Source organism: Hemitrygon akajei, chromosome 32, assembly GCF_048418815.1.
Source record: "Hemitrygon akajei chromosome 32, sHemAka1.3, whole genome shotgun sequence".
Classification (NCBI taxonomy): domain Eukaryota; kingdom Metazoa; phylum Chordata; class Chondrichthyes; order Myliobatiformes; family Dasyatidae; genus Hemitrygon; species Hemitrygon akajei.
In genome coordinates this window covers 7,403,759-7,423,547 of record NC_133155.1, presented here as the reverse complement: position 1 = coordinate 7,423,547, position 19,789 = coordinate 7,403,759, and the positions used below count along the sequence as shown (strand labels likewise).

Here is a 19,789-nt window from a genome sequence, read left to right as displayed (position 1 = left end):
TCTCTTGCAAAAATGCTATCCCCTTCTCACAATTCCTCCATCTCCGCCGCATCTGCTCTCAGGATGAGGCTTTTCATTCCAGGACGAAGGAGATGCCTTCCTTTTTTAAACAAATCTATCAACTCTGCTCTCAAATGCATCTCTCTCATTTCCCACACATCTGCCCTCACCCCATCCACCCGCCACCCCACTCGGGATAGGGTTCCCCTTGTCCTTACCTACCACCCCACCAGCCTCCAGGTCCAACGTATAATTCTACGTAACTTCCGCGACCTCCAACGGGATCCCACTACCAAGCACATTTTTCCCTCCCCCCCCCTTTCTGCTTTTCGCAGGGATCGCTCCCTACGCAACTCCCTTGTCCATTCATCCACCCCATCCCTTCCCACCGATCTCCCTCCTGGCACTTATCCTTGTAAATGGAACAAGTGCTACACCTGCCCTTACACGTCCTCTTTCACCACCATTCAGGGCCCCAGACAGTCCTTCCAGGTGAGGCAACACTTCACCTGTGAGTCAGCTGGTGTGGTATATTGCGTCCGGTGCTCCCGGTGTGGCCTTTTATATATTGCTGAGACCCGACGCAGACTGGGAGACCATTTCGCTGAACACCTACGCTCGGTCCACCAGAAAAAGCAGGATCTCCCAGTGGCCACACATTTTAATTCCACGTCCCATTCCCATTCTGGTATGTCTATCCATGGCCTCTTCTATTGTCAAAATGAATCCAAACTCACCTTATATACCGGCTGGGTAGCCTCCAACCTGATGGTATGAACATTGACTTCTCTAACTTCTGTTAATGCCCCTCCTCCCCTTCTTACCCCATCCCTGACATATTTAGTTGTTTGCCTGTTCTCTATCTCCCTCTGGTGTTCCCCCTCCCCCTTTCTCCTGAGTCCTCCTGTCCCATGATCCTTTCCCTTCTCCAGCTCAGTATCACTTTCACCAATCACCTTTCCAGCTCTTAGCTTCATCCCACCCCCTCCGGTCTTCTATCATTTCACATTTCCCCCTCCTCCCACTACTTTCAAATCTCTTACTATCTTTCCTTTCAGTTAGTCCTGATGAAGGGTCTTGGCCCGAAACGTCGAAAGCGCTTCTTACTATAGATGCTGCCTGGCCTGCTGTGTTCCACCAGCATTTTGTGTGTGTTGTGGCACTTTAAATGTCTTTTTTCTGTAATATGCATACAATGAATATTCAGAATAAAAATTGAAAATCACATCATTTAATTTATTACTTGACTACAATGAAATACAGTAGAACAAAGAAACTTGTTTTTGTCGATATTTTCTAGCCACATCCAATTCCAGCTGTGAGGCAACAAAGGCTCTGTGAGCAGGAGCGTTTCAGATACTGTGCGGCCTCGCACCCACACAGCTTAGAGGGACAGTGCTGTTGAATAAAGGGAACTACAGAGGCATGCGAGGAGAGATGGCCGAAGTTAATCGGAAAGGGTTCCGAGCAGTGAGGATGGTGGAGCAGCAATGGCTGGAGTTTCTGGAAGTCACAAGGTCAGTTCATCAGAAAGAAGTAGTATTCTAAAGGGCAGATGAGTCAACTGTGGCTGACAGGGGAAGCAAAAGACAGTATGAAAGTAAAAAGAAAGGACATACAATAGAGAAAAATTAGTGAAAAGCTAGATGGCTCGGGGAAGCTTTTAAAAACAACAGAGGGCAACTAAAGAAGTAATAAGAGAATAAATGAAATATGAAGGTAAGCTTTCCTGTATTAGAAAAGAGAATACCAAAAGATTTTTTTGGATATATAAAGCATAAAATAGAGGCAAGAGTGGACATCTGATCACTAGAAAATGACACCGGCGTGGTAGTAATTGTCATCGTGGCTATCCCTCGAGGTCGAGGATGATGGTCTTCGTTCCATCGATCTATCACCGAGCGAAGACGCTCGTGCGTGTATTTGTTTAACGTGTACTTGATGTTGCACTCTAATAAGCACACAATACTTCACAAATCAACCAACTGATTCCAATGGCATGGAAACCACGACGATGGGAGCTGATGGATTTGTTGCAGCCTTCATCCACCTTCACAGCCGTTGAGTTCGAAGTGACTTCATCCGCCTGTTCCACCGTTGAGGTCTTGCTTGGATTGTTCTTTGTCAGGGACCTCACCCTCGACCTTACCACCATGGATGACCTTAGCAGGAGCATTGCTCCAGACGGCATCGCTCTCGGGATCTCACAACCACACAAGCTTCTCCATCACGACAAGGTGACAATCCACAGAGAAGAGTGGTAGTAATGGGGAACAAAGAAATATCGGACAAATAGAATAAATATTTTGTGTACGCCTTCACTGTGAAAGATGCCAGGAGTATGCCAGAAATTTGAGAGTGTCAGGGGGCAGAAGTGAGTGTAGTTGTTATTACAAGAGAGAAGGTGCTTGGGAAGCTGAAAGGTCTGAAGGTGGATAAGTCATTTGGACTAGATGGACCACAGTTCTGAAAGCTGAAGAGATTGTTGGGGCATTAGTAGTGATTTTTCAAGAATCATTAGATTCTGGAATCGTTCTGGAGGACTGGAAAATTGCAATTGTAACACTAAGAAGGGAGGGAGGCAACAAAATGGGAAGTTATAGGCTGGCTAGCCTGACCACGGTGGTTGGCAAGACGTTGGGATCCATTACTATTCATGAGGTTTCAGGGTACTGGGAGGCACATGATAAAAAGGGCCAAAGTCAGCATGGCTTCCTTAAGGAGAAATCTTGCAGACAAATCTGTTGGAATTATTTGATGAAATAACAGGCAGGATAGACAGAGGAAAATCAGTGAGTGTTCGAATTTCAAAAGGCCTTTGACAATATGCTGCATATTTGGCTGCAAGACAAGAGCCCATGGTATTACAGGAAATATAACAGCATGGTTAGAAAGGTGGCTGACTGATATGAGGCGTAGAAAAGGCTTTTCTGATTGGCTGCCAGTGACTGGAGGTGTTCCACAGGGGTTGGTGTTGAGTCCACCACTTGTTGACGGAATCAACCATGTTGTGGCCCAGTTTGCAGAAGATATAAAGAAAGGTGGAGGGGTAGATGGTGTTGAGGAAGCGGGTCTGCAAATAACTTCAACAGATTAGAGAATGGGCAAAGAAGTGGCAGATTGTATACGGTTTCAGGAAGTGCTTGTCATGCACTTTGCTAGAAGGAATAAAGGCATAGTAGACAATTTTCTAAATGAGGAGTGTTGAAGTAGACAAAACGAGCTAGAGTCCACAAATTAGTGGATTCGGATAAATCAAGGACGGGGAAGCAGAAAAAAAAATGTCTTTGTGTTTCTCTTCCCCCCCCCCCCCCCCCCTGTAAACTCCAAACTGATTCTTGCTCAGAGCAATTCTGTTGGCATGAAGGAAGAAAGTAAAATCTGTTGCTGTCGGTGCTGTCATCCCGTAGAAGCAACAGCATGGAATATAGATTAAACACCATCGTTCTCTGAGACCGAGTTCCTCGCATCTTTGGAGGGTCCAGTCCGTCAATCCAGCTCCAGATTCGCTGGAATCCAATCCAGGATCCAGATTCGTTGGAATCCGGGATCCGGGTTTCCGTGCAGGAAACTTCAGCTCCCAAAATACTCCCGTCCTCGCCCACCTTTACATACGCAGCCCCGGGACCTCGGTGGTTCTGATTGGTCGGGGGTGAATGACCGCGGCGGAGCGCGCCTGTGACTGGGTAAGGCGCTGTCAATCAGACTGGGCGCCGGCGCCGGGGAGTGGGGGCGAGCGAGCGCAGTGACGCAGTTTGTATACGCGGTGAGCGGCCTAGCGGAGCCGAGACCGGGAACCCGCTTCGTCGGCTTCACTATGGACTTAGCGGCGACATGGAGACCATAGGTAGGAGGCGGGTCCAGCTCCCCTGCGAGCCGTTCTCACCTATCGGCCTCTTGACAGAAGTGAGGGCGGCAGCCCGTGCCGGTCTCCCAATCCCGGGACATCCTCTGCAGCCAGAGCCCGGGGCCCAGGAGACTTGAACACGGGGATTAACTGACCCGGCACGTCTAAAAACCCTCCGCACCACCTCAGCGGTACTTTCCCCGGCACCTGGGTCATCAACATCCAGCCCTGGTGGTAATGTCACAGCCCCACTCTGTCCGGATATGATGGCCCACTGGGCCCTCTCCCGGCCGCTGTCACGACCCTGCGGCCCCCACCCTACCTGCAGCAGTTGCTCTGATCCCTTTAACCTTCCGGCACAGCAACCAACTCTCTCCACCAACCCCACCCACCCTCTCAGCCTTCTCTACTTCTGTCTCTTCCAACATCGACCCTCTTCTGGTGTCAGTGACAATACTCTCGCCAAACCCTCTTCAACACTCCCCCTGGTTATTGTCAGGGCACTCTCCTTCCACCAGCACTCCCTCTCCCCAACACGCCAACAGTTTGTCTTCGCTCCACTACACCAACTGGCTTCTTTGCCGTTCCATTGTTTACCACAGTTTTTAACCATGGGGAAAGGACCGGTGGAATCCGGAGCTAAATGAAGCTCCACCTTACTCGGCGTGTGAGAGAATAGGGGTGCGGAATTATTGTTTATTTAGAGGTACAGCGCGCAACAGGCTCAACCAGCTATACCGCCCAGCAAATCACCTTTTAACAAGGTGTGCCTTAAGTGCAACTTGTCAAAGAACACTACATCACAGAAACCGGCCCTTTGCCCATCGAGTCACATAAACTGCCTACTCCCCATGGACCTGTATCTGGACCATAGACCTCCACACCCCTCCCATCCATCTCCCTATCCAGACTTCTCTTAAATGTTGAAACCGAACCCTCATCCACCACCCCTACTGGCAGCTTGTTCCACACTCCCACCACCCTCTGAGTGAAGAAGCTTCCCCCTCGTTCCACCTTTCAGCCTTAACCCATGACCTCTAGTTGTCATCTCAGCCAACCTGAGTGGAAAAAGTCTGCTTGCATTTACTCTATCTATTCTCCTCATAATTTTGTATACTTTGTCAACTGTGCTGTGGTGCAGAAGGCTGTCTGAAATTGGGGGTGAAGAGTTGAAGGAAAGTATTAGTTGAAGTTTTTTTTAATCCATTTTCTGGGAAGTGGGTCTCCAGCAAGGTCTGCCTGCATTTATTGGCTACACATAATGGTCTTTAAAATGTAGTGATAAGCAACCGTCCTGAGTTGCTGCAGTGCTGCTGGTGAATATACACTCGCAATGCTAACGGGAAGAGAATTTCAGGGTTTACACCAATGACAATGAGGTGAGGATGTGAAGTGAAGTGGAAGGAAATTTGCAGGTGATGTTGCTGGCCTGTCCTCTTTGATTGGGGTGTGAGTTAGTAATTCTAAGTGCAGTGGATGGTGCACTCTGCAAGCACAGTACGCAGCTAGTGGAGAGAATGAATGTCTATGGTGACAAGTGGCCTTTGTTGACCTGAATGATTGTGGTGTTGGATGGTCTATGTTGACCTGAATGCTGCCAAGCTCCTACATGTTGGGCTTTCACTGAATGAGTCAAGTAGACTGTTTACTGTCATATTTCTGGCTTGTGTCTTGTAAATGGTGGAAGGGCCTCCGGAGTGTCAGGAGGAACATTCTGTCCTCCCTTGTGTTGTTGAGGTACCGGTATTTCTGTGGCTGGTCTAGTTGAGTTTCCGTTCAGTGGGGGTTTTTTCCTTACTCCTGCTCCCCATCCCACCCCAGGATATTGGTATTGGGGCACCTTGCAGTAGTGTTGCCATTGAACATCAAGGGTGAATTTGTTGGTTGGGTTCTGTTTTTTTCAGACCTGGCCATTGCTGGGCATGTTCTGTCATGAATGTTACTTACTTGGCACCTGTTAGGCCATGCCTCAACCTTGCTGCATGACCAAGGAGCTGCATTTGCAGTCATCAATGAGCTGGACTTTGCACATCCATGCTCAATGTCGTTCTACAGATGCACAGTAGAGAGCATCCTAACAAGTTGCATCACTGCTCGGACTGTGCTGTGGCGGACTGGAAGGCTCTATCATCACTGGCACCAGCCTATGCAGCATCAAGGATGTATATATAGAAAGGTGCTGGGAAAGGGCCAGTAACATCATGAAGGATCCCACACACCCTGCTGTTAGACCGTTTGACCCACTCCCATCAGGGAGGAGGCTATGTAGCATCCACACCAGGACCACCAGACTTTAAAACAGTTACTTTCCCCAAGCAGTAAGGCTAATCAGCACCCCCACCACTACTTTTATTTCCATTCAGTCAACTTATGTACAGCCCAGTGTCATTTTACAATGTCTATCTAGCTACTTTAGGTATTTATATTTATTGTGTGTGTTTTTTATTATTATTGTGGTCTTTATCTTGTGTGTCTGTCTGTCTGTGTGTGTTTTGTGCTGCATCAGGTCCGGAGTTAGAATTATTTCATTCTCCTTACACTTGTGTACAGGACATGACATTAAATGATGTTGATTCTTGAATGTCTCCACTTCTGTCACTGCTGAGGAACTTACGAAGCATAGGCAGGGCTGATGGCCTTGCCTTTCATTTCTAATTCTACTCTTTGCATGTTTGGACCAGGGTTTGATGAGCTTGAAATGCAGGTGGTCAGGGCATCAGTGAGTAGGTTATTGGCACTAGTTCGCACTATTAATTACAACTTCTTTGGCGCTGATAATTTTTGTGAGTGGACTCGACCAATGTGAACAGGGCATGCCTGGGCAATTTTTCACGTCAGTTAGATAGTTAGTTTTGTTAGTGTATTGGAACAGCTTGGATAGAGCCATGCATCGTCCTGGAGTGCAGGTCTTCAGTATACAACCTTAAGCGACACACACAAAAGCTAATGCCCCGATAAAGTTTCTCAGCCCAAAGCGTTGACTGTTCATTTCCCTCCATAGACGCTACTTGACTTGCTGAGTTTCATCAGCATTTGTGTATTTTTCCTCTTAAGATTATCTTGTGTTTACAGACGAGATCTCATCTGGTTACATACCCTCTGCTATTTCTAATACTTTCAGCTGCTGTTTAATATCAAATGATGTGGAGTGGAATGAATCAGCTCAAGACTGGCTTCTGTGATGCTGTGGATTTAAGAATGATGCTGAAAGAATCACATGGTTGGCATTTTCGGCTCAACTTACTTGTGAATGCTTCAGTTTGGTCCTTACATCCAAAGTTCACTTATTATCGAAGTATATTTACAGCATTCAATTCTGAGATTCGTCCTCCTGCAACAAAGAAACATCATGGAATCCATCGAATACCCAACACAGAGAAAAGAAGGACAAATTGCGCAAACGGCAAGGGAGGGAGCGAGCAACATGTAGAATATCAACATATCAAACCAGGAGTATTCAGTTTAGCCTAGTTCAGTGCCACTAGCCATCTGTAGGCTGCAGAGCCAGTCTTTGCGAAAGTGCCCCAGCCAGCATCAATCGTCCCGATACAACCACTCAAAAAGCTGCAAAAAAAAAAGAATAATCAGAATCCAGAGATGCTTACAATAAAGTCCCCCAATAAAGAGTCCACAGCCACAAACCTTGTCAGTCAATCCTTGTAACATGGATCCCAAGACTCCTGCATTTTCCTCTGACAGCAGCTAGCCAGAGGGAGAGGAACACTGGTCAGATACAGACAGATGACACTGAACACCCTCCTGTCCTCGGTTCTCATCCTTGTCGACTTCAACCTTACTCAATGCCTTAATCAGAGAGAAGCAATAGAGTCAATCAAGGGCTTGTGTCCCACCTCCAAGCTTCCAGCCCTCCAGGTCACACACACTGCTCCCAACCTCACTGAACTCCCTCAGAGATAGCAAAGAGCCAGATCGCTCAATTGGCCCAAAACCCCACTGGTAAAATGTAAATCACTGGTTCCAATCGCTCACAGCTTGGAAGTTAGAATTGTTTTTGAAAGAAGTAGCAGCAAAAAGTCTTGAGCTTGATTGTCTTAGAGGAGAGACATGTTTTTGGAGCTGCTACTTCTCTCAGGGGTTACCAACCTTTTTATGCCAAGGAGTCTGACCGTTAACTGCGGGGGTCTGTGGACCCCAGGTTGAGGATCTAAGACTCAGATGTTTAATTACCAAAGACCTTTCACAACAAGATGTGATTGGATTGTAGAGGTTTGATCTGGTCCTTAGGCTGTGGCCTCAATCCTCTGTTGCTTTTTAATATCAATGTGTGGCTTCATCAGTTTGGTACCTCTTCTGCTGCTGCCCTCATGTCTTTCTGGACTTGTTGAATCTGGGTTGATTGGCTGGCATGAATGTAACAGTAGAGTGAGAGTCATAGCAGGACTTGGGGATGTCTTCCCTTGTCTCGTGGATTCCCAACTTTTCCCCGCTCCTGAATCTTTACCAATCAAACTAACTTTAGGGCCTTTCATGTGTGTCCTATATGTGAGGCAAAAAAGTGATCACGCTCCTTATAACTAGGGTAGATGGTCCCAGTGGTACTTTGCCACCCAGTGTCGGGGTGAGAAACATCTCAAACCTGCTGGAGAGGCCAAATTCAGTTGCCACAGTCTTGGCTGGGGCCAACACCAGGGAAAAGCAGATAAGAGGGCTCCCCGATAAGGAGCTGGGAAGTGGAGTCACAGGAAAGTACAACACAGAAACAGGCCCTTGGCCCATCTAGTCTGTGCAGAACCCATTTAAGCTGCCTACTCCCATCGACCTGCACCATCTATGTACCTATCCAAACTTCTCTTAAGCGTTGAAATCGGATAAATTTAAAAACAAATCACAGTACCTCAAGAATCATAGCCTGTAGGTTATTTTTGTTTTAACTTTTATGCAGGTTGCGAGAAGGTTGGCTCAAAGTTAAGTTTATTGTCCTGTGTAGGTCTGTAGTCTAGTGTAGCTTTCTCTGTCGTTTTTTTTACGTAGTTCAGTCTAGTTTTTGTACTGTGTCATGTAACACCATGGTCCTGAAAAACGTTGTCTCATTTTTACTATGTACTGTACCAGCAGTTATGGTTGAAATGACAATAAAAGTGACTTGACTTGACATGCAACACATGCATGTATGCACAGATGCGTTGAAAAGCTTACTTGCAGCAGCACAGACAGACACACAGCATCCTATAAGCAGCATTCACAAAACACCTAAATTAAACATAAATTATGCAAAGGTGAATTTCATGTGTAAGAATGTGTCCTAGAATCTTTAAAGGCTCAGGTTGTGTTAAACTTTGTCTGGCTTAGGATCTGTCACAATTTATGAATAGGTGTATAAAAGCTATCAAAGTGTGACTGAGTTTATTGCAATGTTTATAGGCTCAACTGGTAACTGTCAAAGGAGGTGAGAATAAGTTCAAAAGAAATGTGAATATTGACAAAATTGTCATGGATCCTGGCAAATGGAAATGTGTTGGTAAATGACAGCAGAAGCTGAGAAAACAGTAGGTGACAGCAAGGTTTCATTTCTGAGAACTGTTTGAACCTGATGAGTTTGCAAGTCAGAAATGCAGTATACATTTTTTAAAAACAGGCCAACCAAGAGCAATGTGTAGTTAAAGCAGGACATTTAACTCTGCCAGGTGCAAGGGGCAATGATCCCATGAACCACCTGTAAATGCTTCAAAGGGAAGTGCCTAATAAACTTCGAAAATGTATATAATCTTTTTCTAACAGTTGTATTCAGAAAAAGAGGATGGTTGGGAACAATGTGTAAAAGTGAGAATGCAAATGAAAAATACGTAAATAACAGGTTGAGTTTTTTTTCCAAGTCCCTAGCCGTGGATACACACTTTATCTTCTTCCACTGCAATCTATGTTCATTTGTTATGGGCTGTGTCATATGATGTAGGTGATCATGGTCTTTCCATGACCATAATTGTTCTTGGCAAAACTTTCCACAGAACTGGTTTGCTGTTACCTCCGTCTGGGCAGTGTCTTTACCAGACAGGTGACCCCAGCCATTATCAATACTCTTCAGAGATTGTCTGCCTGCCTGTTGCATAACCAGGACTTGTGATATACACCAGCTGCTCATACGACCATCCACCACCTGCTCCCATGGCTTCCCATGACTCTGATGAGGGGTAGGGAATGCGGCTAAGCAAGTACTACGCCCTGTCTGAGGGAGACCTGCAGGCTAGCAGAGGGAAGGAGCGCCTTACACCTCCTTTGGTGGAGACGTATCTCCACACTGCCACCTACATCAGTGAAGTGGAATAATTGGTCTACATATTGATTATAGTGGAAGACAGTAAAATGCTGTGTATCCATGGCTAGGGGTTTGACAAAAATTATATAATCAAACCAACAGCATTGGAAATAATCAAGGCCATAAAAAATGAAAAATCTTTAGGATCTTTTTAAAATCCCATGATTTTAATGGACATTTGTAGAGATTTTAATAAAGATCTATTAAACTTTTCTGGAATTGCAATAAATTTATTGCCATATGCTAGTGATATTAAACCTGATTCTGTTAATCTTTTAAAGTGAGAGTCATAAATGCTTTTAAAATCACAACTGAATCTATCTGGAGGAGGATTCACAGGGAACTGGATGATTGAACTATGATATACTGAACCCTGTGTCTACTGAAAATCTGAACTAAAAGACAGTACTGGGAATACTCAGCAGATCAGTTACCAACTGAAGAAAGTAAAAATTAAGTTACGTTACTGGTGAATTTCCTTGCACCAGTCTGGCCTAGGTATTTGGAATTACTGTATTTGAGGTTGACTCTTGAGGGCTGTAATGTTCCTGCATTGAAGATGTGCTTTGATTTTCCTTGTTGATGTTCCTTGAGTTTGCATTGCACATTTTTGTAACAGCGTAGAAGGTTAAAGAAAGTGAAACTATAGTGGGAGTGGTATCGAACAGTTAAATGAGCTGGCGGCTGGAAGCTCGAGGGTTACTCTCATGGTCTGAGTGGAGGTGCTGAGCAAACACAGACTGTATTTGGGTTCTTCAATGTAGAGTTGACCACATTGTGACTACCTAATGCAGAATACTAGAATGGGTAAAATTCAAGTGAACATGGTATTGGGGGCAGAGTACTGACATGGATTGAAAATTGGCTGGCTGACAGGAAACAAAGAGTAGCGATTAACGGGTCCCTTTCGGAATGGCAGGCTGTGACCAGTGGGGTACCGCAAGGTTCGGTGCTGGGACCGCAGCTGTTTACAATATACATTAATGATTTAGATGAAGGGATTAAAAGTAACATTAGCAAATTTGCTGATGACACAAAGCTGGGTAGCAGTGTGAAATGTCAGGAGGATGTTATGAGAATGCAGGGTGACTTGGACAGGTTGGGTGAGTGGGCAAATGTATGGCAGATGCAGTTTAATGTGGATAAATGTGAGGTTATCCACTTTGGTGGCAAGAACAGGAAGGCAGATGACTAAATGGAGTCAAGTTAGGAAAAGGGGAAGTACAACGAGATCTAGGTGTTCTTGTACATCAGTCAATGAAAGCAAGCATGCAGGTACAGTAGGCAGTGAAGAAAGCTAATGGCATGCTGGCCTTTATAACAAGAGGAATTAAGTATAGGAGTAAAGAGGTCCTTCTGCAGCTGTACAGGGCCCTGGTGAGACCCCACCTGGAGTATTGTGTACAGTTTTGGTCTCCAAATTTGAGGAAGGACATTCTTGCTATTGAGGGAGTGCAGCGTAGGTTCACAAGGTTAATTCCCGGAATGGCGGGACTTTCATATGTTGAAAGATTGGAGCGACTGGGCTTGTATACACTGGAATTTAGAAGGATGGGAGGGGATCTGAATGAAACATATAAGATTATTAAGGGATTGGACACGCTGGAGGCAGGAAGCATGTTCCCGCTGATGGGTGAGTCCAGAACTAGAGGTCACAGTTTAAGAATAAGGGGTAGGCCATTTAGAACAGAGATGCGGAAAAACTTTTTCACCCAGAGAGTGGTGGATATGTGGAATGCTCTGCCCCAGAAAGCAGTGGAGGCCAAGTCTCTGGATGCATTCAAGAGAGAGTTAGAGCTCTTATAGATAGCGGGGTCAAGGGATATGGGGAGAGGGCAGGAACGGGGTACTGATTGTGTATGATCAGCCATGATCACAGTGAATGGCGGTGCTGGCTAGAAGGGCCGAATCGCCTACTCCTGCACCTACTGTCTATTGTTTCACTGTTTCTCCTGGATGGACTGTTTGGGTCCCTGGTGGATGGGAAAAGAGTAGGTAAATGGGCTGATAGGTATCACATCACCTGCAGATGCATTGAGTAAGTGCGCTGAGATTGGGAGTCATTGGTGGAGATGGAAGAGTGGATCAGGGATTTATAAAGGGGATGATGTCTTTGAAATACTGAAAGAAGTGTCTTGGTGGTAGAATCTTGTCGATGAACATTCATTGAATGTGTAGCGGCTACTCGAGCAAACCAGCACCGCTTAGAGACTACGTGGGGGAGGAGGGGTTGATCCTGTACAAAGCACTCTCTGATTTAATAATAAAGTTCAAGTATCAAAGAATATGTTGGATCTTTTATAAAGAAATGTGCAAAACAATCTTGAAACTAAAACTAGCAATATAACAGAATAAACAGTCTTTGCGTATTAAACGTACTTACGGTAATCTAAGCATTCTTAAATAAATTAAGAATATTCAAATGTATTTAAGCCGATTCAAGTGATTTTAAGTGCTTAAGCTTCCTTAAACGTAATTAAGCAAACGTAATCCCTTAGCTCTACCAAAACTAGACTGCCCCCAAAGACAAACCATGAATACGTAATTAAGCTCTTGGCTTCAACCGCGCCCCAACCTACATGAGTAATGTGCAACCCAAATACAATGCAGAAAGAAAATAGATACATGGCTCCTACAGAATGATCCATTGAACATGAAAGGTGAAAACAAGGAGAACTCTTGATCTGGTTAGGAGAATATGTAGTGCAACCAGAAGTTCAAAATTCAAAGTAAATTTATTATCAAAGTACATATGTCGCCATATACAACCCTGAGATTCATTTTCTTGTAGGACATGCACAGTAAATCCAATAAACACAATAGAATTAATGGAAGATTGCACCCAGCAGGACAGACAAACAACCAATGTGCAAAAGATAACTGCAAATACAAAATTAGAACAAAATATAAGCAATAAGTATTGAGAACTTGAGATGAAGAGTCCTCGAGAGTGAGTTTGTAGGTTGTAGGAACAAACCTTTGTGCGGCAAATAGAAGAGTGAGGCCTGTCAACAATGATAAGCCATAGTTAAGGAAAAAGAAAGATTTCAGAGGAAGACTGGTAAGTCTCATAATCAGCAAATGTGAAGGAACCAGAGAACGGAATAGTTTCTTAGTAGGAGGAGTGTAGCCAAGATTAACTGTAAGATCTATGGACTTGCATTTTAACTTCATTGCAAATCTCATTTTTGAAGATGGAGACGTCTAAAAGGGTATGAACAATGTCAGAGATGGTCTGTGTGAAATTAAAGGCAAGGTGGAATTGGTAGCAAAGGTATTGAGATTTAAGTTCTGCATGAAAAGCAGATCAATATCATCATAACTGTACTGGAAAAAGGTGAAGGAGGCAGCCTGAGTTGGACTGAAACAGGGAGCATTCTACATATTCTTCAAAAAGACAGGCAAAATAAGGCCCATGCGAGTTCTCTTTGATTTGGGGAAAGCGATAAGCTAAGAAAGAAGTTGTTGAATTTTTCCCTAAAGAATGGGAGATAGTGAAGGAAGAGTGGTTATACCTCTGTTCAAGAAAGAGCTGAAGAGCTCTGACCATTAGCTGTGGGGTGGAGCTGGAGAGGGAATGTGGTGTGAAGATGAAGTAACTGGGACAAGGAATAGTAGGCTATTCAGGCTGTAGAAGTGGGAAAAGGCTGGACAAAAGGAGCAAAATAGTGTCAAAGTAGGAATCATTTAGTTATGTGGAACCAGAATACAGTTGGCCCTCCTTATCCACGAGGGATTGGTTCTGGGACCCCTCACGGATACCAAAATTCACGGATGCTCAAGTCCCTTATTCAACCTGTCTCAACATGGTGGACATTTGGACCCAGCGGCAGAGATCTGAATCCACAGCGTTTCTGTTCACGAAAATAATCACGATCACAATTGAAAATAAAGTGGAAATAATAAAACGATCGGAAGGAGGTGAAACGCCATCGGTCATTGGAAAAGCGTTAGGCTAGAGTCGGTCAATGATTGGAACAATTTTAATGGATAAAGTGAGAAAGGCCCTGCCTTGATGAAAGCTACAATTATTACTAAGCAACGCAGTGGTTTAATTATTGGGGTTTGGGGTTTTTGATCCTCACATCAACCCAGCACGGTGGAGAGTGCGCTTGATAGCGGTCTGTCACTGGATCGAACTCGGGAAGTTCCCGAGTCCGGCGCTGAAACATACATTCTTAAGTGTTTTATATACATAGAAAGGTAAAATATATACTATATACTAAGACAAACGTTTGACTAACTGGCACTAAATAATACCGGATGTACCTGTTCTGACTTACTTAGTAAGAGAACTTACGATTTTTTTCGATCCCGGTCCACAATAACCCACGCACATCCTCCTGTATACTTTAAATCATCTCTAGATTACATAATACTTAATACAATGTAAATGCTCTGTAAAATAGTTGTTATACTGCATTGTTTAGGGAATAATGACAAGAAAAAAGTCTGTACATGCTCGAACAACAAGTGCCAGAAGAGCACTTCTGGGTTTTCGCGATTCGCGGTTGGTTGAATTGGCGCGTGTGGAATTCACGGATAAGGAGGGCCGACTGTATGTTGAAACAATGAGTCTTTGGGACAGTCCTACTAATAGTCTTTGAGGAGGATCTAGAGGTGAGAAGTGAAGTGTTAAGAGATATGAATTGTAAATCTATTTGCATGAACTCTGTCTTAGTAAATTGGATGACTTGATTACCTTGAAACTGGTCAATTGATTAGAAGTCCACCATGGCATTTTAATACAAAGGTTATGCAAATTGAACTGATTTTAAGTTATTTAGTATGTCTGAGAAAGTTATTAACATAAATTTCTGGAAGGCATTTGGTGAGGATTCCGTGAGTTAAAGCAATTTATTTTGAAGTCATACCATTCACTTAAATTTGCTAAGCGTTGGGATAAGAGATAAAACTGAAGCAACACACAGAAAATGCTGGAGGAACTTAGCAGGTCAAACAGCATCTATGGAAATGAATAGATAGTTGATTTTTCAGGCTGAGACCCTTCTTCTGATAATGTAGGGGAAAGATGCCAGAATAAGAAGGTGGGGAGAGGGGAAAGGGGCTAGCTGAAAGGTTTATAGGTAAAACCTGGTGGGTGGGAAAGGTGAAAGGCTGTAGAAGAAAGAACCTGATAGGAGAGGAGAGTGGACCATAGGAGAAAAGGAAGGAGGAGGGGACCCAGGGGGAAGTAATCGACAGGTGAGAAGAAATAAAAGGGCAGAGTAGGGAATAAAGGAAGGGGGTGGAAGTTGTTTTCCGGGAAGAGAAATTGATATTCATGCCATCAGGTTGGAGGGTACCCAGAAAACTGGAGGTGATTAGCATCATTCTGCCAGGAGCTGTGTAGGGCTTCAGGTGTTTCATTGTGTTTGTTAGCACTTAAATGACTTACTATCTCATTATCAAATCTAAGTTTGGTGACACAAAGATGAGCAGCATAATAAGCCATACTAATGGAAACTTTAAATTATGAAAAGTATTAATTAAGAAAGCAGTGAAACTCTGGAAATGATTTTAATTTCAGGCAAATATGAGGACATCTGCACTGGATCTGAGAATAGATCAAAGTACCTTACAACTGGAGGTAGTGCCGGTCCAAGGAAGTGTTGTGATCTTTGTGTCATCAGGATGTTATGGAGAAGTACAAGTAAATAAAATGCAAGAAGCTGGAAGTAATGCCACAGCTTTACAAAGCAGAGAGCAATTCTGGATACCATGTCTTAGGACGTACTGTGTCAGTGGAGGGAATGCAGTGTAGATTAGTCCAGTATGATATGCATTAAATCCAAGGAGTAAAGTGCAAGAGTGTATTCCCTAGAATTTAGAAGGTTAAGAAAAAGCTTGGTAGAAATTTTGAAGCTATTGAGGGTAATTAACGGGGTGGAGTAAAAATATATCTTGCAGTTGTAGAGACTGGAACATGGGGTAGTCTCCCTGTGGTGAAGCCAGGAAAAGAAGAGGATGGTGAAACTTCAGAACCAACTTCTGCATTTGACATTTAATAGCAGGTCAGATGCTAACTTTAACTCTAACCACTGGTTAGCCACTGTTAACAAGTGTTGTGGAGGGGGATGGGATATGGTCTTAAACCAGCCATGATCTCACAGAATTAGGAAATCTGCTCAAGAAGCTAAGTGCCCTGTTGCTGTTCCTGAATTTCCCATTGCTGTGTTTGCATCACTGTTGTCCTGTCCAGATCCACCTTCCTCTCCTACTGTCTCCCAGGGACTATCTTATCTCAGACCACCCTCCCTAGTCACCCTGACAGCCATTTGCACCGTGCCCTTCCACCCCTTCATCCCAGAACCCCATCAGGCCTCCTTTGTGATCTCCCCTCTGCTTCCCAGCCCATTTCCAGATACCTATTCCTGAAGAAGAGTATTGTCCTGAAACATTGACTGTTTATTCCTCGCCATAGATGCTGCCTGATCTGCTGACCTACCATTCTACAATTCTTTTAACAAAATGGATGCTTTCCCCATATCTCAGAGCTCTGTTACTTTGGTTCTCTGCTCTCTTTTCAGATCCCAGTGCTGTGTGTTGTTCCACGCTTGGATTAAATGCGGACTGTTTCTTTGCTTCTGCTCCCTATGACACCTGGTGGTGAGCTACAATACAGTGAAAATTGATAGCTTGTTCATCTGTGAGCTTCCAGCCAAAAAAAATGATGGAGCTGCCCAATATAACCAAGGACATCATTCAACGGCAGATAAAGGTACTAAATATTTTGGTGTCTTTCCTAATTCAGGTGCTAGCAAAGAGAAGCTGACCAAAGAGGTGAGAGAAGCTTGGATGGTGGGTGGGTGCACGTTACTGGAGGTTGGAATGCTGGATGTTCTATGAGCTAGTTCCATGCTCAAGTGATGTCTCTCTTTTGAAGATGTCGGAGAATGTTACTGAGGTTCTGAGTTTATGGATTTGGACGATGGACTTTTTCAGTCTTATAGTTTTCGTATTCTGTGTTTTTGCCCATTCTTACTCTTTTTTTGTGTGGGGGGGTTTTGGGGCTTAAGTTCTTGTTGCATTTTGTGTGGAGGGTGGGGGCTTGATGATCATATTGCCATTCTTTTTTTGTGTGGGTGGAGGGGTTTGGGGGGGGTTAATGATCATGTTGCCATTTCTTTTTTTGTGCGGGGGAGGAGTGGGTTTGCTGTTTCTCTTTGAGCTGACTTCCATGGTTCTCTTTGTTTCTTGGCAAACTGGAGAAGAAGAATCTTAGAGTTATATACTGCATATATACTTTGATAATAAATGAACCTTTGAACCTTTACTATGGGATTTGAAGGAGCGAATGCCATTTTTGTGTAAGGAAGGTGGTGATAATTTACACTCCCCCTCTCCCCACCACGTCTCACTCATTCACGCTTCTTTTCTATCTGAAGGAGCGGAACACTCTGCAGTTTGAGCGGCGATACCATGTCATCGATCCATTCATCAAACGATTGGGCCTGGAATGTGAGCTTGAGGTGAGACAACTGAAACAGTCTTATCCATAATTACTGTCCTGTATGTGCCCCTCCATACACCCCTGTATTATAAATGATTTGGTCTTGGGCCATGTTGCTCATGACAGCTATCTGAAGGAGTCAGACGTTTATCACTTTCCTGCCATTGAGGCACGGCATGAGGAGAATTGGTATGTCACCAAAGACTCTTGCAAATTTCTATAGATGTACCATGGATAGCATTCTAACAGGCTGAATTACTGTCTGCTATGGAGAGGCCAAAGCACAGAATTGGAAAATGCTGCAGGAAGTTGTAAGCTCAGCCAGCTCCATCATGGGCACTAGCCTCCCTAGCATCCAGGATACCTTTAAAAGGTGGTGCCTCAAAATGGTGGCATTCATCAATAAAGACCCCCATCACCCAGGACGTCCTCTTCTCATTGCAACCAAGGAGTAGATACTGGAGCCTGAAGACATGCACTCAATGTTTCAGGAACAGCTTCTTCCCCTTCTCCATCAGATTTCTGAATGGGCAATGAACCCATGGACACTACCTCAGTATTTTTCCCACTTTTTACACTACTTATTTAATTTATATAGTATACATATATATATTCATTGTAATTTTAGCTTTTCCAAAATTATGTAGTGCAATGTATTACTGCCGCAAACAACAAATTTCACAACATATGCCAGTGATATTAAACTAGATTTTTGATTCTGGTTTCCTTTGAGCATTGTAAGTTTCTCAAGCATTTATCCAGTTCACTTTTATAAGTTATTACTGAACCTATGAATCTTTTTCCATTTTCAATTCATCAGCACCTTTTAGATCATAATAACTTGTTGCTTCAGAATAAAGTTTATCATTTCTTTTCATTTGCCATTTCCTTTTAAACTTCTGGTCTCTGCAATGATTTGGTTCCTGAAACATTCCAATCCAGCTGCATACAATTTATGCACCTATCTTAAATGTCCTTTCTATTTTAGTGCTCAAAGAGAGCATCCCAGCATTGTTTGTAAATGACTGGTGTTGTGAGGTATCTACATTATGGGCATTTGTTTAACATCTGAATCTTGTTCTGTTCTTTCACTTTTTTGCACAGGGTCACTCTGGTTGTGTGAACTGCCTGGAATGGAATGAAAAGGGCGAGTAAGTGATGCTAACCATTTCTTACAACTTCCCTGCCCCGGCACCAGCCCACATTATCACCTCAGCCAAGTTATTGCTACCAACCTGCCCTCCTCCCAACATCTCCACTAAGTATATTGTAGTCTCATGCAACCCCCCCCCCCCCACAGCCATCCCCAATCTCTACTCGTGACACATCCTGTGTATTTTTAGACTGCCTTTGCAACACAAATTTATTGCAGTAAATCTTCCAAACATCCTGATATCAGTGTGTTCCCCTCAATCTAGTCATGGCGATTCTCATCTACCTTCTCCCTTTTCTCTGCTGTTTCTCTACAGTCATGAACTACTTCCCATCAGAACAGTGAGTTTCTTTCTGCTCCCCTCTGTTCTCCACTGGGCCTCTTGTGTTGCTAAGTCAGCTACTTACACACTTTTGTGGTCTTCAATTACAGTTTGCTGGCCTCTGGATCAGATGATCAGCACACTATTCTCTGGGATCCTTTCAGCTCCAAGAAACTGCTGACTATGCACACAGGGCACACTGCTAATATATTCACAGTGAAGGTATTCTCTTGTCTTTTATTTGTTGAATTCAATATTGAATTTGTATTTAGATTTGAATGTACAAGTGTGCAGATACTGAATCTCTACTTTAAAAAGATCCCAGAGATAAAATTCAGGCATCCTGACTTTAGTTCAAGGTTCAAAGTAAATTTACCTTCAAAGTACATAAATGTCACCAGATACTACTTTGTGATTAATTTTCTTGTGGGCATACTCAATAAATTTATAGAATAATAACCATAATAGAATCAATGAAAGACTGCCCAACCAGGGAGTTCAGCCAGAGTACAGAAGACAACAAACTGTGCAAATACAAAAAGAAATAAATAATAAAAATAAATAAGTAAGCATTAAATATCAAGAACATAAGGCGGAGAGTCCTTGAAAGTGAGTCCAGTAGTTGTGGGAACATTTCAGTGATAGGGCAAGTGAAGTTGACTGAAGGTATCCCCTTTTATTCAAGATGGTTGACAGTTAGTAACTTCCTGAACCTGGTGGTGTGAGCTCTGAGGCTCTTG

General features: G+C 43.7%; 1 protein-coding gene across 1 annotated transcript in view; it reads left to right on the top strand.

Annotated features, from left to right (window-relative positions):
• Positions 1-3,712: 3,712 nt before the first annotated feature.
• The window catches only part of wdtc1 (WD and tetratricopeptide repeats 1), a 70,305-nt gene continuing 54,228 nt past the window's right edge, over positions 3,713-19,789 (top strand). Inside the window, exons 1-5 of the mRNA XM_073034285.1 lie at positions 3,713-3,847; positions 16,652-16,842; positions 17,510-17,593; positions 18,679-18,725; positions 19,160-19,271. Coding sequence (XP_072890386.1) covers positions 16,792-16,842; positions 17,510-17,593; positions 18,679-18,725; positions 19,160-19,271 — 294 coding nt within the window. The 5' untranslated portion in view covers positions 3,713-3,847; positions 16,652-16,791. The remainder of the gene's footprint in view (positions 3,848-16,651; positions 16,843-17,509; positions 17,594-18,678; positions 18,726-19,159; positions 19,272-19,789) is intronic.